At 44.1% G+C, this 23,652-nt stretch overlaps 1 protein-coding gene across 1 annotated transcript in view; it reads left to right on the top strand.

Moving 5' to 3' along the window:
* LOC138293927 (vitellogenin-A2-like) overlaps positions 1-23,652 on the top strand; it is a 93,616-nt gene that overhangs the window by 56,763 nt on the left and 13,201 nt on the right. Inside the window, exons 20-30 of the mRNA XM_069233206.1 lie at positions 2,617-2,802; positions 4,675-4,822; positions 13,372-13,597; positions 13,735-13,904; positions 14,135-14,659; positions 15,041-15,094; positions 16,186-16,293; positions 19,235-19,447; positions 19,561-19,703; positions 20,780-20,918; positions 21,007-21,142. Of these exons, the coding sequence (XP_069089307.1) occupies positions 2,617-2,802; positions 4,675-4,822; positions 13,372-13,597; positions 13,735-13,904; positions 14,135-14,659; positions 15,041-15,094; positions 16,186-16,293; positions 19,235-19,447; positions 19,561-19,703; positions 20,780-20,918; positions 21,007-21,142 (2,048 nt within the window). The remainder of the gene's footprint in view (positions 1-2,616; positions 2,803-4,674; positions 4,823-13,371; positions 13,598-13,734; positions 13,905-14,134; positions 14,660-15,040; positions 15,095-16,185; positions 16,294-19,234; positions 19,448-19,560; positions 19,704-20,779; positions 20,919-21,006; positions 21,143-23,652) is intronic.

Below are 23,652 nucleotides of genomic sequence, written 5' to 3'. Positions count from 1 at the left end.
CTGTGTTCCCCATAGTCTCATGATAAAAATGGTACCTCACTCGTGTGGGTAGGCCTAATGCTGATGACAGGAAACATAACATGGACACATCACATTTTTACATTGAAATCTGACGTGTTTTTTGCAAAGTGCCTAGCTGTAGATTTTGGCCTCTAGCTCAGCCGGCACCTAGGGAAACCTACCAAACCTGTGCATTTCTCAAAACTAGACCCCTAGGGGAATCTAGGATGAGGTCACATGTGGGGCTCTCACCAGGTTCTGTTACCCAGAATCCTTCGCAAACCTCAAAATGTGCCCAAAAGAACCCTTTTTCCTCTCATTTCGGGGACAGAAAGTTCTGGAATCTGAGAGGAGCCACATATTTCCTTCCACCCAACCTTCCCCCAAGTCTCCCGATAAAAATCGTATCTGACTTATGTGGGTAGGCCTAGCGCCTGTGACAGGAAATGCCCCAAAACACAATGTGGACAGATCAAATTTTCCCAAAGAAAACAGAGCTGTTTTTTGCAAAGTACCAAGCTGTGGATTATGGCCTCTAGCTCAGCCGGCACCTAGAGAAACCTACCAAACATGCACATTTTTGACAACTAGGGGAATCCAAGATGGGGTGACTCGTGGGGCTCTTACCAGGTTCTGTTACCCAGAATCCTTTGCAAACCTTAAAATTTGGCCCAACAAAAACACTTTTTCCTCACATTTCAGTGACAGGAAGTTCTGGAATCTGAGAGGAGCCACAAATTTCCTTCCACCCAACGTTCCCACAAGTCTCCGGATAAAAACGGTACCTCACTTGTGTGGGCAGGCCTAGTGCCTGCAAAAGGAAATGCCCCAAAACACTATGTGAGGGAAGACCTGTGTTTTTGGTCCTGGGCTCAGCAGCCATATAGGGAAACCTACCAAACCCAAACACTTCTGAAAACTAGACACCCAAGGGAATCCAGGGAGGTGTGACTTGCGTGGCTCCCAGTGCTTTCTTACCCAGAATCCTCAGTAAATCTCAAGTGTAGCTAAAAAATAAACAAAATCCCACATTTGTGTGTGTAGGTGAGCCAAGTGCCTGCGACAGGGAAGAGCCAAAATCATGCCGAAATTGAGGGGGAACCAAAGAGGGTCCAAAAGGGCAGCTTAAAAAAAATAATTTTAGACTGACAAGTGAGGCAGAATTTTTATCGGTATAGACGAGACAATGCTGGGTGGTAGGAATTTTGTGGATTCCTGCATATTCCGTAAGGTTCCATCACAAAAATGTGGAAAAAATGTGTGATTTCCAGCAAAGTTGGAGGTTTGCAGGGCATTGTGGGTAAGAAAATGGTGCGGTGCATGTGAAGCACACCACCCTGGACTCACCCAGATGTTTTGTTTTCAGATGTGTCTAGGTCTTGTGGATTTGTGTACATGGCAGCGTCCCAAAGTCCAAAAAGTGCAGCCTTCACCATTCCAAGTGAAACGATTTTGAGAGTCATCCAAGCTCTCATGGCCCAGATGTAAAACCAAAACCCAAAATAATCAAATGTCTTCTTGCTTGCTGTGGGATAAGATGTTTTAGTGTCTGGGGAGAGCTGAAAGACTGTTACCCCCTTCAGTTGAGGTGGGGGCATAACCATGCCCACACTGGTTGGTACCCACCACCACACTATTTTTTGTTTTTTTTTAAATTCCCTGGCATCTAGTAGACTTTCTGCCCCCCCCGAGTGTGGATCAGGGGGTAATTGCCCCATCTGCCCAATTGTGGGCAGAACAACTTTGCCCAATTTATTTTGGGTGGAAGTATGGCCATACCCCTCCCTCATATCTTGAAAGAAATATCTTCCCAGGTCTCTGGTGGGCTTTCTGCCCACCATGGGGACAGATGGGCCTTTCAAAAATAGGCCTATCTGCCCCAAACGGGGCAGATATGGCCAACAATAATGTGCCCCAATGGGGATCGACCATTGCCCAAGGGGCTACCCCCCTTTGTTCATGTTAATCCTCTTTTTTGTGCGGAAGGTTGCTTTGATGATTCTGGGACTGTGGGCTTTCCATTCAATCAGAGCTCTGTTGGCTGCAGGCGTTAGCATCAGTGCTGCTGCCTGAGTATGTGGGGCATTCTCTTCCTCATGTCCCGAATACAACAGCATTCCTGCTGGAGCCAGTCTTCCCTGTCCTGACGGTGTCCATCTGGTCTTGCTGATGCAAAGCAGGGCAAGGTTGTATTTTTTCATCTCTGCTGCCACTTCGACTGTCTTGATGGTCTCGCACATTGGCCTACAAGTTCCATGTCCCGATGCTAATGGTCTTGGTCGAAAGCAGGTGGATCAGCTTTGTGACTTCGAGGGATCTCTGGCTTTCAACACAAGGCATCATAGCTCTCCTTGATCGAGATTCCTCTCTCCTCAACGTCGGGATGTCTTTTGGTCTTGTGATTGACATTTCTGTAGCTAGGATAGTTTTACATAGTGGAGTAGCTAGGCCCATGCATAACCTTCCTCCTTTGGCTGCTGGGTTGGGAATAGCCATTGCAGACTTTATGGTGTTCAACACATCAGCAAATCTGTCTTCAGCTGCGGACAGTGTCTTTTCTGACTTCTTTGTGAGTTATTGATAACTTTTACTATGTGTTTTTGATTTCTCACTCAGCATCTTCAAGCACACAGTGGCAACTATGGGAATCAACACCCACCTCATACAGGCCGGAATTGAGTTTCACGCCAAGGTCCATGCAAATGCACCAATGAAATTCACAGCCAAGATTGACATGAAAGCCTGGAACTTCAAGGTAGAGACAACACCATGCCAACAGGAGAATGAACTCTTAGTTACAAGGTATTACGTGAGTTTTGTTTCTTTCAGATATTTATAGTGCTTTTTTTTTGCAGACACTAGCGCTGTTTACTTCCCAACTATAAATTCAGCCATTATGGCTGTTTTGGAAATTGACAATATTTCAACATTCACAAACATATGTATTTATATGCCATCTTTGATATTGCAAATGGTCATGAGAACACTTTTTATGGTTATAATTATCTCGTAACTTTAGTAAGATCTGAGACATTAAACAACTCTTTAAGAGAAAGACATTCAGGGTTTTATAAGACAATGCTGCACTTATGGATGGTATCCCCTGACCAGAAGCACTAATGCATTTAGAACGCCCCGTGCACGGATGGCAGAATGTTGTAAATTAAACATTGAGATACATAAAGGTATATGCTTGAAAGTTGGGGCAAACAGCCTATGCCAGCTATTATTTGTTCTCTGTGACTCTGTTGTCTTTATTGGAGCTATCAATATTCTAATGTTTTAAAAATATTTAATAAAAAGAAAAAGACCCAAGTCAGTATACACACAGCAGCCATTCATGTTAACGTTGTATGAGGTGACAATCTTTGCCCTGTGAGGAGATTTGAAGCAGTCCATCAGTCAGATGTGTGCACTTGTCTCCAATTCACATACAGCTTTATTAGCTACCAGACAAGGTCTTGATAAATTCAAATACAGGGACATTGAAACATAAAAGGATGCAATCAACTGTTCATCTGAACCTATGATTATTACACTGCCTGGTCTGGGCTAGGATTCATCTACTTTAAATCAAAGATCCCCAAAAATGAACCTGTATGGGTAGCTACTGCACTGAGCTGGTATCTACATTTTGAAACTGGAGCATTATTTTGAAGATACAGTAAATTGAACAAGATCTCTGCCATTTCACAAAGACATCTGGTAGTGTTTCTATGGCAATCCCAGTCTTGCTATGCATGTGTGATGCTGTAAGCACTTGGGCATCTTTGGAGTATAACAAACAGAAAGAGAGTTTTCAGAGTGCCATTTATTGCTGATTTAAAACAGAAGGAGTTCAGAAAATATATTATATATGTACTAGGGCAATTCAGTTGTAAAAATAATTGGATCAGTCCTGTGATATTGTTGGAACTGGTAACTCATAGTCTGGTGATATTTTTTGGACTTACAAATGCACCGAAACACTTTGAGGACACCCAGTACTCGAACCACACTACTTGCGAAAGGTCATCAAGTGAAAGTAAAAGTCTGTGATCGTTATACTGGATCATCCCCTAGAGAATGCCAGATGTGATTCACATAGTGCAGGTAAATGTGTGTATTCGATGTTAGAGCTATAGATGCACATCTAAGGAAGGGTCAATGTAACTAAAGACATGCCCGCTAAGATCCAGGGTCGAACTGGCCGATAGGTCAATCGGGCATTGCCATAAGGGCTTGTGCTGCAGGTCAGTTTTTGGCTGATTGTGGGCCTGTATTGTTGTTTGATGGGCCACTTTTTACGGTTGAGTTCTCTGATATTACCTCAAACATTAGTTGCAGCAACCACTAACGAATGCAGTATCCTATTCCTTGCAAAACAGCTTCACTGGTTGTCTTTACAAGTTAAAGACTGTTCTGACATGCAAATATTGACTACCTTTTTAGCTATCTAATTTGCTAATGGAGGGCACTTATATTTTGGTTCAAGGCCCTATTTTCTGCCACTGTCGGACTCCGATCAGAACATCTGAACTTCTTTTTTAGCACAGTTCTTACCTATGCCGGAAATGTACAGTTGTGTCGTATTTTGTATAATATAGACGAAGAATCTAGACAGCAATTCGAAAAGTTCTTGCTTATTTCTAATCCATCCGACACATTCATAACATTTCACCTTTGTGTCCTCAGAACTCAGGTGTTTGCTGTCACAAGGAACGTAGAAGACCAGGATGCAGCCAAGAAAACCCCATTATTGACACAAGGAGTTGTGCCAAGCATTCTTAAGAAACATTTTGAGACAACTGCAAAGTCTTCCGCAGAAGCTGCCAGCATGATGGTAATATGGCTTTTTTTATTTCAATGCGTTGAGGGCCTTATTTCAAAAGGGAGTAAATATGTATTGATGTGAGCCTAGCTCGTGTTACCTCTAAGAACTGGACAATTAATTGGCAGACTGTCCAAGCATGATGCTCAGTATAAATAAACATCTTTGGATGTCCCATTAGAACAAGTCAGAACAAAAAAGCAAATTCAGCTACTTACATATGTTCCAACATATATTTTTAAGAGCGCAATATTTATTTGAAGCTATTATTTAATCGGAAAAAGTTTTAAAATGTGCTGTACAACTTTCATCCACTTTTTTATATGTTAGTCTGTTTTGATGTGGTTAGATTTTTATCTAGAAAATGTGTTTTTGAGTTATTGTTATTATTTGATTTATTGTGCTTTAGTATTTATTTTACTTCTGCTTCTGCTAAGAGATTTTGTGGTTTAACCTCACACATAAAAATGTTGGCACTCTATTCATGATTAATTGCAAAGCATTTCAGACATGTTAGAAATATACCGACTATAGGGGACACCAGAGAGCCGAATTCCAAAATGGCCATATAGTTTTGGATCTCTGGCAGCCTGCAGGGACAAAAGCTGCTTATATGCCCTTAAACCCAGTCTGCCAGCACAAAGCTAGCCCCCTCATATTGGTGGGTACAATTACACTTGGCTGTCGCTGAAGGGAGGCCTGGAAGGTTGCTTGAGCGGCTTGATTGTGTCTGATTAACGAACAACTGCCCTGACTGCAGTAACATGCTGATTCTGGAAGACTTGGACCCGTGGTAACAGTTGTGGCTGACAGGGGATGCAAGGAGAGATGGTGGGTTGGAGCGCTCAGGCTCTGACTCTTGTGGGAAGTGGCGGCTGGTGGGGTGGGCACATTTGGGGCCTAATGGGTACAGTTCTGCTGCCTTGAAGCTAGACACATCCTGTCTCAGTTCACAGTGCATACCTCTGAAGTGGTGGAAGAGGTGGCAAGCCCTATATTTTTGGAAGTGCCCTGCCCTGCTCTGAAAACAGGGAATTGATACTGCGGCCAGGTGGGCTGACAGAAGTGGAGCTGCAGATCAGCCATAAATGCTTCCTTTTATGGAAGTGGGTGTTAGAAATGGGGTCTCTAGTTGACAGTGGTTTTCACCGTGTCCAAGTAAGGACTCTCATTCCAGTCAGGGTAAGGGAGTCACACAGCTAACATACCCCTGCTTACCCCCTTGGTAGCTTGGCTCAATCAATCAGGATTATCTCAGAGGCAAGGTGTAAAGTATTTGTACACGCACACAGTAATACAGTAAAAACACCACAAAAGTACTGCACATCAGTTTACAAAAATAGCCAATATTTATCTGAGTAAAACAAGACCAAAGCAACACAGCAAGATGATAGATGGAGTGTTGAAACTTTACGGACACTTACCCATAGTTTCCTTACTGCTTGGCAGGGAAGGTGAGGCGTTGTTTCCTTACAGTTGCAGGGGAGGTGATGTGGCATAGGTGGTGAGGCATTGGTTCCTTACAGCAAGGAAGGGTTGATTAATCCAGCATGTTAAGACGCAATGTGTCAACTTCGTGGTGTCACAATCACACCATGGAGCCACAGGTGCTGCAGCAGTCTGAGTCAGGTCTCACGGGCATTGGTGACACAGCACTTGGGACTCATGCTATGGTGGGACTTCAGAGGCTCAGTGGCGGTATCAGACCTGTGGCGTAAGTCGCAGTCTTTGCACTCAGCGGGGACCACAGCTCCGTGCAGGAACAGCACGGAATTTGACAGCAGCACCAGTTCCGAAGTCGCTTTGGAGTTGGTGTGCTTTGTTTTTTCTTCTAGGTTGCACTAGAACTAATTTCCAAGGGCTCAGTAACTGGATTTGGCACCACTTGGAAAGTCAGGACTCTAAGCAAGAGAGTCCAGGTGCTGGTAGGTGAAGTCTTTGATGTCCCTGAGACTTCAGAACAGGGAGCAAGCTCAGCCTACACCCTTGGAGAACCTTTAGAAGCAGGCTGCAGAAAGCAAAGCCCAGTCCTTTTGACTCTCAGGCCAGAAGCAGCAAGTAGCAGGCCTGCACAGCAAAGCGACAGGCAGAGTGTTAGCCCCTTCTACAGAATCCCACTCTTCTTCCTAGCAGAATGTCTTCAGTCCAGAATGATTCTAACTTTGTGGTGTCAGAGGTTCAGTACTCATACCCATTTCTGCCTTTAAAGTAGGCAAACTTCAAAGAAAAGTCATTGTAGTGCACAAGATCCTACTTTACCTGCCTTGGCCTCAGACACACTCCAGGGGGTTGGAGACTGCTTTGTGTAAGGACAGGCACAGCCCTACTCAGGTGCATGTGTCAGCTCTTCCCACCACTCTAGCTCATGAAGACCCATCAGAATATGCAGGTCACACCTCAGCTCCCTTTGTGTGAAATTCTAGAGTGAATTCACAAACAGCCCAACAGTCATCCTGACCCACACATGTATTCCACAGACAGGCAGAGGCACAGAATGGTTATGCAAGAAAATGCCCACTTTCTAAAAGTGGTATTTTTCAACTTACAATTTAAAAAACAACTTCATGAAAAGATGTATTTTTAAATTGTGAGTGCAGAGACCCCAAACTCAAAATCTCTGTCTGCCCCCAATGGGAAATTACAATGCTACACTATGCGAGAGATAGGCCTTCAATAGTGAAAATTGAATTTAGCTGTATTTCATTATCAGGACATGTAAAACACACCAGTAAATGTCCTACCTGTCCATTGGCCTGCATTGGGCCTACCTTAGGGGTGACTTATATGTAGTAAAAGGGAAAGTATGGGCCTGGCAAGTGAGTGCACTTGCCAGGTTGAAATGGTACTTTAAAACTGCCCACACAGACGCTGCAGGGCCAGGTCTGAGACATGTTTACAGGGCTACTCATTTGAGTGGCATAATCAGTGCTGCAAGCCCATTAGTAGTACTTGATTTACAGACCCTGGGCACCCCTAGTGAACTATACTAGGGACCTACTAGGAAATCAAATGAGCCAATCATGGATAAACTGATCACCAATGCAATTTAGACAGATAATACTTGCACTTTAGCACTGGTCAGCAGTAGCAAAGTGCCCAGGATCCTAAAGCCAGGAAGAATTAAACTCAGCACAGGATCAAAAACAAGAGGTCAGAAGCAAAAAGTTTGGGAATAAACCTGCAAATGGGCCATTTCCAACAGGGCTGGAGCATGTTGGGGCTGTATTTGTCATCAGAGGATCATCCTCATTTGCAGAACAGCCGTGGGCCTCCGTGATGCGTATCAATGAGGTGGCTTGACTGACCCCTGCCCGGGGTGCAGATTCTCTGACATGGTTAATCCTTGCCAGCTGCACCCCAGGGCCTAAAAGTACTAAATAGCTGCTAAAGCAGTGCATGGAGGTGGCACTGTTTTGGTCCCAGTGTCCTACAGCCTGAGGACCCCCTGGAAATGTTGCCTTATCGAAGACGCCACATGTGGGGAGAGAGAGAGTCTTATCATGGGCAAAGCTGACCACCGGCAGTACAAGCTGCCATTTGAGTAAAAGAATAACACTGCGCCCAGGCCATGCAGGATATAAAAGTGAGCTTGTGAATGATCAACACTAAGATCTACTCCTTTTTGATGAGGCTTGACGGGTTCCAGGAGCGGATGGATTGTCATGAGTCCAGGCTCACCCATGCGGACGTTTGGGTTTTCAGATGTTGAGGGCTTGCAGCACTATAAGAGGGGGGCTCTAATGCAACTGCAGCATGAACTGAAAATAGTCCTCTCTCAGAATGAAGATCTGGAAAGGCACTTGAGATGAAACAATTTATGTGCCTTAGGCATATCTGAGGTGTCAACTGCTAGCAATATGGAACTTTTCATTGAGGAGCTCTTACGATCACTGTTTGGTTGCTCCCAGTTCTCCACCACTTTTATTGTCAAGACACATTGCTCCCCTGCTCTGACCTCTAAACCTGGTCAGCCTCCTCGCTCTATTATTGCAAACTCCTCAATTATAGGGATAAGGATCTCATCTTGAGGCTCAATCGTTCTACTCCCGACCTCCAATTTGAGAACTCATCAATCTCCTTCTATCCTGATATTATACACGCAATCCAGTAGCCAAGGCACACTTTTACAGAGGTTAAAATATGCTGAGAGCAAAGGGGCTTGAGTATTCTATCCTATATCCAGCCAAGCTTTGACTGCAATATAAAGGAAAGATGCATTTGTTTTTGCACCCTGAGCAAGTTCTGACTTTTATTGATCAACATCTCTCTGTAGCAGATGACCCTATGTCACCAGGCACTGACAAATGGTGAGCTGTGTGACATGAGACAAAACCTAACTCTCAGTACACAAGATCTTGTTCTCCTCTACATTCCGTAGGGTGGGGCTCTCTGTGTTACTTTCCTTTCTTCCACTAAGGCTGCTATGAGGCTGTTAATTTTTATATGAAAAAGCTGGATGTTGGGCTTCTATGACATGTCACATAATGAGACTTGATTGGCACTGGTTAATATGTGATGAGATGTACATTACTGCAGGTCATGTCTGCCAATCTGGCTGTGCTCCTGGGTCTCCTAAATGTGAAGCACACGCATGTGGCCTTGCTACTAGCATAGCTCTCTCAATTGCTATGGTTAAGTTTGAGTGTTTATCTGCTGGCAGTCGGGTTTGTGTAGGAGGGTGGAGGCATGGGGTGGTTTTGCTTTTCTAAATTTGCTATGCATCAATTCTGACCAGTTCTACTTAGAAATGCAGGGTTACCATTATTCACATTTCTGTGATACTTGGCTCAATCAGGGGCAATATGAGGACAATAGCAAACACACAATAGGTCCTTGTTAATGTCATCTCATGGTGACTTCCATTACATGGAATGTACAGGCCCTAAACAATCCGTCTAAGATGCAACAAGTCCTAACCTACTTAGACATCAGATTGATGTGGCCCTGCTGCAGGAGACTCATTGCTTACCCATTGGCTGCCCTATGTTTGCCTCTGCTTAGGGGAAGCATCCATTCTTCTCCTCATACTCCCCTTATGCTTGTGAGTCAGTTGTTCTAGTTTAAAGGTTTCTTGATTTCACAGCTGTAGATACAGTGAAGGATGCACTGGGCAGACTGATAGTTATGGTGGCATGCCTGGATGGTTGCCCCTCCTCTGGTGAACCTCTACAGCCCCTTTGTGGACTCACCGGAGTTCTTTGATGACATCCTTACCCTTTGTGCTAAGTATAGAAAAGGTCCAGTGATTTGGGGAGGGTACTTTAACACAACTCTCTCCTCACAGATAGATAGGACTTCAGAGGCTAGGCTGGCACTTGAGCAAATATTGCAGCTCAGCAACATGATAGATACCTGTTGGGGGTGACACTCAAGAGATATAGAATATTTGTGCTGCTCACAAGTGCATTGCGTGTCTCCTACCTAGACTTTTGGCTTCTGTTCCATTCACCATCCCTAATGCTTTGCACAGCGGAAATACTACCTAATACATTAGCGGACCATCCTCCTGTTTTGCTGGTACTAGCTAACCCTATTGGTGCTCCATGATTCCTTAGTTGCCATCTGAGAGGTAGCAAATTGCAGGACCCTGTATTTCGTGCTGAAATTGGTCAGCTATCAAGAAATACATTCAGTCTGATGCGGCCATCATTATGTCAATATTCCAGACCTACTATGAAACCTCGTACTCTGCGCGGGGTTCCTTGGGAGGTGTGGAGCCCTACTTATAACTCAATCACGTGGCGCTGGCATGGCTGGACGGCCTGCTACAGGAAATCCTCAATTCCCCGGTGACACTCATGCATGTTAACAAGGCAATCGTGGTCCTGCCCATTGGGAAGGCACTCAGTGGGCATGGCCTACTGTTTGGTCCGCCAGCTACTGCATATGGTTAATGCTGCATCCGCTAAAAGGCCGTCTCCTCTCTTCGACCATTGAAGATGTTGTTACAGTGCCATTAAAGTCAGTCAGAGGCCCCGAGCTTTCCTCCCCATAAAGGCCACTGGCCACTGTTATTGATGAACACAGGTAATAAGATGTTAGTGAAGATTCTATCAATGTGGAATTGCAGTTCCTGGTCTTACCTGAGCAGTCCGGTTTCACACCACTTTTGATTTGTGAATGTTGATGGCTGTCCCGCACAGGACTGATCCAGACATGGCCATGGCTGTCCTTCTACTAGACATAGAAAAAGCATTTGACACCCTACTAGTTTCTTTCACTGATCTTCTTGCTCTACACTGCTCATAGGGCTAGTTTTAGGGCCCAGGATTTACAATCAAACACATTTCTGATAACTCTTGGCGCTCCTCATGGCTTCCCCTCACCTCACCTGATATTTGCTTTAGCAATAGAGCCATTATTGGGTAGCATACCAAAGATGCAAGTGCCTCAGGGCTTGTGGCATTGGAGAGTCTCCCTAATTATATAATTGTATGAGGATGATGTCATCCTGTATATTCAAAACCCTGAAGTGAATCGGCCGTGCATACTCCGAGATGTCATTCGATTCCGGGAACTCTCTGGCCTCCACATTAGCTGGGCAATTCCTAAATTTTCCCACTTTCTGACAGCACTGAAAGAATTGCTGTTGAATACCGACTACAGTGGTACCCAGACGGAGTCAGATACCTAGGAATTTGGGTGATATGCGTCTGCACTGAGTTGATTAGAGCTGACTTTGGGACGGCATTGGCATAACAAAAAGTGAGGGGTTTTCTCTGCACAGCACATGGAGGGCACCCCTCCAGAGTCAATCGGGGGCTCTCAGGCCATGGTACTGTGCTGTGGGGGCCCTCGAGCTTTGGGCCCCTGCACCAAGGGGGATGCCGGAGCCTTTGTGGCTGATATGGAAGAGTGGCAATTTCAGATACAATGGGGAATTCTCACTAAACCGCTGAGGCAGGAAAGACTGGCAGTGTCAGACTTCTACCTTTACTACCTACTTTTGCAAGCGCACTACTTGTGCTATTGGTCCCCTTTGCACCCCCTGTTACTCATGCCAGAGTAGTGCAGGCGTTTGCTAGGTCTAAGGATATGATGGTTAGGATGTCCCCTCAGAACAGTATGGCAAGGGCGGATGTTGATGTGTTTAGTGGGGAGGATCAGACTAGAGTGCCCATACTCTTCTCCTTTCTACCTACTGGATAATCCTCTGCTGCCCCCAACCTGTGAATGTTTCACTAAATGTTTGGACGAAGAGTTAACTTGATGATGATAGGTGATCTCTCTGAAAATGGCAGCTTCCTGTCTTTGGCCAGCTTCAAGGGTCGAGGGCATACTTCCACCCTGGCGATTTTAACTTACCATAGACTGCAGTCAGCAGTAAGAGAGGGCTTCAATACCTACCTTGCAGAACCAACAGAGATGCTGCTTCTTACTGTATGAAGTGGAGAGAGGAGGGGCGCTCCATACCCTGTCAGTGCTCAGCTGTCCGGGCTGTAGATGGGCATTCCTTAGGGGGACAGAGCAGGGCGTGGCAGGTGTAGGCCCTGGGCTACTTATTTCCAGATAAAACATGGGCATACTGTTGTACACAGTTAAAAGATACTCCAGTGATGTTTAGGAATAAACTGATACATTTTCAGTTTCTTCATCATTATTATACGCCTGCACGTTTGGTAAGATTCGAGGTTGTTGAACATAGTGGGGTAGAGGCTGCTGACATCCAACACCTGCCGTGGAGCTGTGTGACTGTGAAGATGTTTTCCAAGTATTAAATGAAATCTTTGGCGCGGCACTAGACCCCTCTCCTCAGATTGCATTGTCGGGGTATACGTCGTCTGCCTGAAGAAGACAGGTATCCATCTTACTCATCCTTGCTAAGAGGGAGATGGCTATGGTGTGGGTGAGTACCTGAGGTCTGCTGTTGCAGCATGGCTACGTTCTGTGGCCTATTGCGGTGACATGACGGAGGAATAAGCGGAGGAGCAACAGTCTAAGGCATGACCCAGGGACACATGGGAGCCTTACTGTGACTACCTTCTCCGAACTGGACCTAATTCTGCTGTGACTCGGTCATCGCCCCCTGAACGGGCCAGTGACTTAAATGAGCCTATTGCCCCGGGTTGTTGAAAATCATGGATGTGTATATGTACGGCATTCTAATGTGCGACACTTGTATATGCTTATTATATATGGATTTGCTATGTTTTATTAGTGATGCATTTTTTTCTACAGAAACTAATAAAAAAAATATACCGATTAATTGTTAAAGTTTGACTTAATTTCAAATCAGAAATAGAATTCTATATAAAATCATGCAATGGGCTGATATCCGAATTGGTCTCCATATTGCAGAAGAGCTATCGCGTTCTTACCATCTTCAAAATAAGATCTGATTCCAATGGAGTGTGAGCTAACTGCTTAGGCAGACAGACAGATACAGAGAGGCAGACAGGCACAGTCCTAGGCAGGTACCTAGAAAGACAAACAGATACACATACGAATAAGCACATTAACCCAGTGATACCTAATACATAACACGATGCACAAATCTAAGATAAACACCATAAGCGCTAACAAAACTTATAAGAAAAATGTATTTTGTGTTTTTAAATCAGGAAGTGTCATCGGAACTTTTGTCCAAGAGGTATGCCTACTCTGCAGAAGATAGAGATCACCGCTCTGCTGCCAGAAGCACTAATGCATATCAGGCCTGTGCAAAGGCTAAAACCTTTGGTCTCCAAGTCTGCCTCGAGTACAAGTCACAAAATGCCGCCTTCCTCAAAAATTCACCTCTGTACAGATTAGTTGGAGAGAACGAAGCCAAGATCATCATGAAACCAGGTACACATACTACTTCAATGTAGTAAATATTTATATAGTAGTTTGTAACTTTTCAGTAACAGAATGTTGAACATAATTAATATCTGAAGATACATTGATGGTTTCACGAAATAATATATTGACTGATGTTTTTGCAGCTCATACAGATGCAGCTATAGAAAAACTGATGCTGGAGGTCCAGGCAGGACCAAAAGCAGCTTCCAAAATAATCACCATGGCAACTGCGGGGGAGAATGAGGAAGAAGAACGAGAAGACTCTGTGGTTCAAATGAAGCTGAAGAAGATTCTGGGAATTGAGGAATATACGGTAACTCATGGCCATCCTAAACAATTAGAAAGCTAGATAGATAGATAGATTAAAATCTATGTAATTTTTGTCCAGAGTGCATAGTGCTAAATGAGCTAGTACATACCAAAGACCTTTTTGTATTGTGTAGTAGTGAATCAAGGTTAAATACAGATATGTTGAAAATAACACTAAAGATATTCTGGACATCTGAAAAAGATTATGCATTTATACGATTATTCAATCTGTAGGTTAGAAATGGAAGCCTGCGTTCAAAACATCAAAGAAAACCCAAACATTCCAAGAAGCTGAATCCAGACATCGCTGAGGTTGCAAAGGCTAAAAAACAGCTAAGTTCATTTAGTTCATCCAGTTCGTCTTCATCATCATCAGCTTCTCGTTCCTGGCCTTCTAGTAAGAGAGCGCACCAAGGACAGAAGCATTCAAGGAGCCTCTCGAGTAGCAGTGAACAAAAAGAAGGCAGAGACTCAAGGAAAATCAAGGGTCGCAGCAGTAGCAGCAGCAGCAGCAGCAGCAGTAGCAGTAGCAGCAGCAGCAGTAGCAGCAGTAGCAGCAGCAGCAGCAGCAGAAGTCACAGCAGCAGTAGCAGCAGCAGAAGCAGTAGCAGCAGTAAGAAAAGCAGCAGCAGACGCCATCACACTTCTCACCATGGAAACCAACAACAGCATCAGCAGAATCGCAGGAAGCAATGGAGCATCAGCAGTGCAGGCAGCAGCAGCAGCAGCAGCAGTAGCAACGAGTCCAGCAGGAAAAGGGTATTGTACCGATTCAACTTTCATATGAATAACATACTTTTGACACGTCTTATTACAGTACTAATCTTCAAATCTCAGATTGAGGATCTGCTGCTGTGCCAATGAAATATTTAATATCAGAGGCTCACTTGGGGGGGGGAAGGTACCGCTCTGTGATTATAATGGCAGCTAAAACTCACCTTTGTTCTTCATCTTATGCCAAAGGCCTTGCTCTTAGTTGGACAGCATGGGAAGGAAATGGTATTGGTAACCTTGTAGATGATGCAGTTGGTCTTGAATGCGATTCTTGAAGAACTAATATTTGTCAATTTGTGCAGCATCAGATATAGGTGTAGTGGAATGACCAGTTATTTCAGTGTGTCTGTTCTTGTTTTTGTACAGCAGACGAACCGTGACATTTACAACCTACGTTTCCACCCAACAAACAGAAATTCAGTAAGTGGTATTCAAAATAACATGGTGTTAGCATGGTGTTCTTTAACATGTATGTCAATTTTCTCAATTCACCTCTACGGAACCAAGACATGTATCTAATATTTGCATCAACTGTCATGTCTCCAAAGAAAAAAACAGAAGACAGGGCCTTCTCTAGGTTTTCCTTTTTTTATGTGTGCTCTATAATATTTCTCTGAGATTAACGCCAAGGGACTGATCGAAAAAAGCTGAAGATACTCACTGATAAAGAAATCCATTAAAATACCAATTATCTTTTATATTTACCTCTGATTACATATAGCCTAAAAATCCAAGGATAAGCTTTTAGCTACAAATGCAAAAGGGGTTTGTTTCAAGGGTGAATGTTATCTGGTTTGTTTAGGTGCATTTCGGACATTCACCCATGACCTGCTTTATCCTACTTTCCACAGAACATAATTCTGGTAAGAAGACTTCCAAACTTCTAGAGGGACTGTCTGCCCTTTGCTGGGTTACCTCTAACAGGAGTGCATGAATTTGAGTAGGTTCATGTTCCACAAATACAGAGAAACACACTGCCATAGGGCTAACCCCTTACAGCTCAGGTATAGCCATGATCTCTACAAACCTGCAAACTCACACGGTCCTACTGTGTGACACATGATATTGGCTCCCATCACACGGTCACCCAGTGAGGAGCCAATATTACACAGTGGCAGAGAAAATGAGCTGAAAACCACTGTAAACAGTAGTTTCCAGCTTATTTTCGTAGGCTTTCAACTGCAGATGTCCAATAATGGGTGTGAAAACACCCCAGGACACCAGCTACAGCCTCAGCAAGGTTTTGGTGTTTTTTAGGGGAGTGGGTTTGGGCCAGGGTGGGAGAAAAAGTGCCTCTTAGGTACTTCCCAGGACAAAGCGACACTCCCTCCAAGGCCTCGCCCCCTCCTCACACTGTGAGATGTTTCTTGAAGTTGGCAGGTCTGTCTCTAAGTGACAACTAGCCAGCAGCAAATTTCAAGTTTTGCTCTTGGCAAATAATATCACTATTAGCATTCATGTAATCTGCACTACAGCTGTACATTTTCATAAACCAAATTTTTCTAATACAGAATCCTAACAAGAGGGATTCAAGACGCAGATCCTCCTCCCAGTCCAGCTCGTCAAGCGGCAGCAGCAGCAGCAGCAGCAGTCGCTCCAGTGCCAGAAGATCTCAAAAGGTAAGTGCCATACGCCCCATAAAAACTAGGGGGCTGATGTATGAAACCTTTGCAGTCACAAAGCTTGAATTTGCTATAGCGCAGGGCTAGTGATGGCAAAAATGCAGGTCCCCATGTACAAAAGGCACATATAGAGTCTTTCTAACTTGTGATTAATATTGCATCACAAAAGAAAAGGTAATAGGAGACATTAAGATCTTTGTAATGCGTTATACAATGCAATAATGTATCTTCTTCAGAAAGCAATTAAAATTGTGAAACTACATGTGATTCTTGACAGGTGGTGGTAATGTGTTCACAAAGTGAATCCTGTCCCTGAGATACAGTCTCCATTTTGCAAATGGTGGCTGGCAAAATTTGGATTCAACGGATCACTGAGTGGTACTCCCAAAACCGGCCAACGAATTTCAACTTTCAACAGAAGGTCTCTTGCCTCATTTGTTCCAATAGGACAGGAGTTCTTGCGACTTCCTGTGAAATCTTTAGTTTAGAGAAATAAGTTAATGATAACTTTGGTAGCTATGGCAGTAGGCAGTGCCAAGAGGATTGTTTTTATACTGAGATAGACTTGATTCACTTGGCAATTTCTTTCTGGGGAAAGTATGTTCAATAAGCAGAGTATAGGCTAGAGAACTCACACTAATTAATAGGGAGCTGTAGCTAGTTATTTAGATTCAAATGAATCTCTATCAGATCTGGGTTCCTGAATGTGGTTTGCACATTTTGATTTACATTGATTTATGCCATTAACAGTTAGTAAGAGATGACGGGTTTGTCTCGTTGCATCCTAGATGAGCTGTGAATGGCTTTTCTAGCTTTTAGTATCAAGGTAGTACTGCAGCTGGAGATGCCTTTTCTCACTCAGGTCATTTGATTTTTTCCACTGTCTTGGTTGAGTGTTATTTGTAGTTTTTTGTAACTTTACATTCAGGCTAATCCAGCCAGAATTTCTACAGTGTTGTTAGATGTGTGAACCTTTGAGAGAAACTGGTTATTTGATCAAAGGTCTCTGAGGGGCATTGGTAGAATTGGTTGACAGCCATCAGAGTATCCACTGGCCCTACGACACACAGCTGTAGTCTTCCATGACATGGTACATATGTTTTTTAAATAGGCTGGGGGAAGGGTTACAATGGGCAAGCTGAGTTTGAAATTCATAATTTGGTGATCGTTTACAGTGATATGTTAGTCGATGTGTTGTGATAAATTGCTTTGAGTTTATAATTCCAACTACAGCGTAACAAGCTGTATATGTTGGCCTAGTATCTAAAAGGCGGAGGTGAGAAGTTAAAGACTAGTAGTCAGTGATAAGGTGTAAAGAAGTTCAAACTGCAAAATGCAGAGATTTGAGTGGTCGACGGTGATTTTCAATACCAAATTTAGGAGAATGTTTGGGAATGCAGTGTTGTGTATGGTTCATTGGGAGATGAGCAGGATGAATATCCTGCTAGATGAACAATATACTAATAGCCTTTCATTCCATTGCTGTGTAATCTTTGCTATGGCCTGTTGGTTGTGAGATTTTGTACACCAGTGCTAGCCCCACACTACATTATTTCTGGGCAGGTTCTGCACCTGGTTAGTAAGGTATCATGTAGTATAATTGACGCATCATCTAATCAAGTTTCTGTTTAGAAGATTAATTTGTTCTTTCCCAATAACAACCATTGAAGTTAATATTGTTCTATACAGCATAGAAACAAAGTATTATTTTTGTTATGCACACATATCAGATAGTGGAGATGTTATGCTATACCGATTTATAGAGCGCATTATCACCCTGGAGGGCATCCTGGGATTGTGCAGGAGTGAGCCTTAAACTTTAAAAGTGCATGTCCAACCTTTTAATTGTAGTGCACTGTGCACTAGAGGCTGCCTAGGGCCTAACATAGGGGTGACTAATATAAAAGGGGAGTTTAATACTTAGCAAGGGGCTCATTTTGCCAAGTGGATTTGGCATTTGAAAATTGCATACAGGCTGTAATGCCAAGCTTGGGACATGGTTTACCAGTCTACTTGTGGAGTAACACAACAGGTGCTGCAGGTATACTGGTAACATTTAGGCCCATATTTATACTTTTTGACGCACAACTGCGCCAACGCAGTTGTGCGTCAAAAATTTTACCGCCGGCTAACGCCATTCCAAAGCGCCAATCGGGCGCCTTATATATTGAATGACGTTAGCCGGCGCTGCGGACTGGTGTGCGTCAAAAAAAATGACTCACACCAGGCAGCGCTGGCGTAGGGGAAAATGGAGGTTGGGCGTCAAAAAATGGGGCAAGTCAGGTCTGAGGCAAAATTCAGGCCTCAACCCGATTTGCGCCATTTTTTTTTACGCCCAACCCCCATTGAAATGACTCCTGTCTTAGCAAAGACAGGAGTCATGCCCCCTTGCCCTTAGCCAAGACTGTCTAATAGTTGTTTGACAGACAGATTCTGGGGGTTATTCTAACTTTGGAGGAGTGTTAATCCGTCCCAAAAGTGACGGTAAAGTGACGGATATACCACCAGCCGTATTACGAGTTCCATAGGATATAATGGACTCGTAATACGGCTGGTGGTAAATCCGTCACTTTTCCGTCACTTTTGGGACGGATTAACACTCCTCCAAAGTTAGAATAACCCCCTCTCTGTCTCTTATGACATACCAGTGGAAGTCCTGTCATGTCCGGAAGGAGATTTCAGAGATTCACCGGTTCGTCCAGTATTTGACAAGTTTCACATGTGTTACAGAGCCCAAAAAGCTAACAAAATCATTTTGCTAGTTCCATCTAGGGAAATCAGAAGGGATGTACGGGTTTCATTTAAAAGAGCGCAAAGTGCTTCGGGAAACCTCAACTCTATCTAGCATGTGCTAGTTTCTGTCTGACAAAGAATTTGATGCAGGGTTTTCAGTGCTCCAAGTTAAATGCTGCTTTTCACTTTTGTCACATGCTTCTAGCCTGCATTTATGGGAGACAACAAGCCCCCAGTGCTGGCAGTTACTGCTCAAGCCGTGAGAAACGACAACAAGAAACAAGGATACCAGGTGATCGTGTATGCCGACTACCACAGCTCCAAGCCCCAGATCCAGGCCTATGCCGTGGAAATCACCGGCTCCAGCAGATGGCGCGCGTGTGCTGATGCTGTCATTGTCAATGCTCATGAGGCTCAGGTAAGGTATTCAAAGACAGCCAGAATTAAACTGTAGACAAGGAGGGGTAATATCTACTCTGTCTCTAAAAACTTCAGCTCAAATTAATGGTGTGTTTTACGTCATGATTTTAGGCCTATCTAAAATGGGGCCAGAATTGCCAGGACTACAAAATTGCTGCGAAGGCTGAAACTGGCCACTTTGGAAGCCAACCGGGCTTGAGGCTGAAGGTGGAGTGGCCAAGAATCCCTTCAAAACTGAAATCGGCTGGAAAATGGTAATCTTTACGTTTGAATTGTAAATTGCTTTTTGTGCATTTTCAAAAAATAAAGAAGGCACTGCATATTCTGTTGTAGATGCGCTGCAGAAAGGTACCTTCCTTTGGCCGACAGACACGTTTCTCCATAGATTCCTGCTCCCTATATATCTCGTATCTTTAGCAAGTGTAACTAGGGTGGAGCATGACGCGACCACTGCGGGTAAATTATGTGGAGCTGAAAGCATTGTCCTATTGCAACAGTGCGAAAAAGAAGATGTCTTTTCAAAACCAACAAAGCTTACATTGTGTTCACCCACAAAGTTTAACATTTACTCCCAAGGCTACAACAACACCCACTTGTGCATACTGGTTAGTTCTACATTTCTATGTTACCTGATCTGAATACATAGAGAAGACCCTTCAGGAAAACAGATGTAGTTCTACTTACTGTTTGCCTCAAGAGGTCTGTTTCCAGTCTTTATGAAATTCGGGCAGCAAGGTTGATTGATGCTTTATACCACTGCCAAATGTGTTGAATTATTGTCTTTACATTCAGTGGGGCTTAATTTAAATAAACGAAATGCATTTGTTCACTTTCAATAAGATGCACCAATGTCTCACACCGGTATCCTTAGTCATGTTTGCTACAGATTTAGTTATCTCTGGTAGACAACGCCACACCAGGAACCAAGAAATCACCATACTGGAAAGCTCGGATAAAGAACAGAAGGCAAACCTTCACTCCCTTCGCACCCAGGATATTGAATCAGAAGACATGCATCTTCACAGAACATTATCCACTCGCCCACTACCTCAACATTACGCACAACTCCCTAGCTATTAGGTTGGCACCCTCGGTATGCTTATGATTGTTCCTAAAATTGGCAGGCCTTTGTTCTTTCTATACATACATATACCTAGATACAAAGCATGTGTCAAAAGAAAGGAGGGATCTATAACCCCTTTGCTCACCTTCACCAGAGAGCTACCTTCCACGTTCTTAGTATAATGCAGTGCGCCACACGATGAATACATCAAAATCTCAGACCATGTTCCATGTCTGCATCAGAAACGGGTGTTCATTTCTCTCCCAGGGCTGCACAGTTTGTTCCAGGAGCTGCTCTTATGGCTGGATTCTCTGAAAAGTTCCAGAAAAATCCCTCTAAGCAAGTAAAGGTTATCCTGTCACTGAGCTCCCCAAGAACCTTTGATGCAGTCATGCAGATTCCAAGGGTAAATATTACAGTTGATGCCAGCAGCATATTCCTGTCTATGTAAAAAGGGGATCAGAATGTAATGCTTTGTTTTGTTTCCTCTGCAGCTCACACTTTATTACAGGTCCATTCAACTCCCTGTTGCAATCACTGCTGGTCACCCCATCCAGACCTCGGCCATTCAGTCGCCCAGCTGGAATATTTTTGCTGAAGCTCCAGAGTTCCTCCTGGACAAACTGAGAGGTGAATATGACGAGTTGTCATATCAACGTGTTCCATTGATCTCTGATTTAAAAATCATCTTGGGTTTAGTTTCAAAGTTCATTCATACCAAGTAATATCAGATATTTGTGTTAAAACCTTAAAGTATAAAATTGCAAACTGAAAAAATATACAAAGCCGCCTGACCACCGTCACGTAACAACATGAAGTAATTCAGCAAAAGTTCCAAAAAAGCATGCTTCTTCTAGTGCTATTCTGTTATTTACTCAGGAGGAGTACTTCTGAGTTTCACACACACATCAATAATGCAAGACGAGGCTGCCCTGTTGTCAGTGTTTATTTTCTGTAAATTACAGTGGGTATTTTTAGTGTTCCCGAAAAAATGTATAAAATGAATCGTTATCAGTGTTCATACATTTCCGAGTTACGCAAAGTTACCACTGATTGTTTTTTCAGTGCTTACACAATAACTTAACAGTCATTAATTGTGTACAATCTCTTCAGTCACACTATTGGCTTAGGCAGTCCAGTCTCCTACCTGCCCTGTTTCTACATGGTATAGACTTTAATGGACCTAAGCCCAAGTGGTCTCACTTCAGGCCATTCATATTGTTGGCAAGAAATGTAATGTATTTCTCCTCTTCAGTCTCTGTCTCCTCTGTCATAATGTGCTAAAAACCATAATAGTTTGACACTAGTGCAGGCTCATACCTGGTCAGTCCTGCTGATGGGCTAAGATTTTATGTATTTTACCTGTTCAGCTGCACCTATGCCCACTGATGATTATAATGATTTTACGCCTGTTTGGTCACACTCAAGGCTGATCCTTATGTAACTTGTTCTCATCTTTAATTGACAATCAGCTATTTGTGGCCCTCAGTGTTAAATGCTCAAGAGCACAGAAAATATTTTTAAAACACATATATATTCCTGTTTTTCTACAAAGGTTACAGGGATGTTACAGTTAGTTTCACACTTTACCCACACAAAACCATGAAAATTCAGCAGTTATATCTATACTTATAGTTATCCTTATGCTTAGAAACCATCATTTGTAGCATTAGGGTACTTAATGGCATGATATATGTATATGTATATGTTGGAAGGTGGGTCATTAGTTGTGTGGCCTGCACAAGTAACGAGTCCGCACACGACCGCCACCGGGAACCAAACACCCCATTGTAGCGCTTGACTCTCATAGGGTAGCGTTGCAGAGCAGTCCAAGGCTTACTCAAGGGAGGTGATGTGGGCTAGTTATCCCCATTCACAAGCACGCAAGCATGACTCTCAATAAATGACTGTCCAGTCTGTGCTTTTTCTTTTGATAAAGTAAAAGTACATTTATTATTCACACACACTACTCAATACTATGCAACAATCTCCAAATATATACAAAGTGATAGAATCACTCTGGACAAACAGTATGTAATCTCTCAAAGCTCTTTAAGGGAGAATATATTCCAACAATCCACATGGCAAAACAATCCCAGTGCCCCCCTTGCGACATTTGAACATTTTGACAGCATTCATTTTGACAGTGTTCAACACTACAGTGCATGACACCTACAGTTGGGATTAAATACTTTCATCTTGCCAAGAAATGACTATCAGTATCATTATTCAAATTAGAATCCTCAGGAAACATAAGAGACTAAATTCTAGCATTATAACCATCAAGATTACATTTGGATTACTCCTACTTAACCATGAAATAACAATGGAATACATGGGGCCATACCAACCTACACCTATGGCAGGCACCCTTACACAAACAGGAACAAAAGTTCACTGAAGCTTGTGCTTGAAAAATCCATCCAACCCTTGAGGGGTTATCTCTCATGCGTCCCACCCTACCAAGGGTGGGGACACCAACAGATGTTGGGGGGAGGCTGCGCTGCTCCTGCAGCTCCCCCTGTCTCCCAGTTCTCCGTTGGTGGTGGCCCCCATCTCCCTGGGACCACCACAGGCGTTTTAGGGGCTCAAGAAGCAGCCCCTGCCCCGCAAAGCATGCTGGGGCGGCTGCTTAAATGATTAGCGGCTCTCCCGCTGCGAGGGGAGAGCCGCGATTCCTTTTCTGTTCTTCTTTTCTTTTTGCCCTTTGCTTTTGATTTTGGGGGTGCCGGTCCCCCCCGGCCACCCCCGCACCAAAACGAGGTTCCCTCGTTGGAGGGCGGCTCAGGGAGCCCACCCCTGGCCGCCCCCGCCGGTTCCCCGCACGGCCAGCACCTCCGGGTGCTGCCGCGGGAACCGGCCAGCTGACTTGGAGTCTGCCCGCTCCAGCGGGCAGACTCGGGGATGCTTGCGGCCGCTCGGGCCGCATTGGGGAGTGCAGCGGCACTCCCCCTTTTTCCTCACGTCGTCGGGGCCCCGGGATGGGGTCCGGGGCCCCTCCTCCTGGTAACGGGGAGCGCGACGGCGCTCCCCGGAGTCCTCCTCTTCTCGGGCCCCGGGATGGGGTCCGGGGCCCCTCTCCTCCATAGGGGGGAGTGCGACGGCGCTCCCCAGGCCCTCTTCTGCGTGGGGCCCCGGGA

The sequence above is a fragment of the Pleurodeles waltl genome, chromosome 4_2 (genome assembly GCF_031143425.1).
Source record: "Pleurodeles waltl isolate 20211129_DDA chromosome 4_2, aPleWal1.hap1.20221129, whole genome shotgun sequence".
Classification (NCBI taxonomy): Eukaryota; Metazoa; Chordata; class Amphibia; order Caudata; family Salamandridae; genus Pleurodeles; species Pleurodeles waltl.
This window is presented reverse-complemented; position numbering and strand designations above follow the sequence as displayed.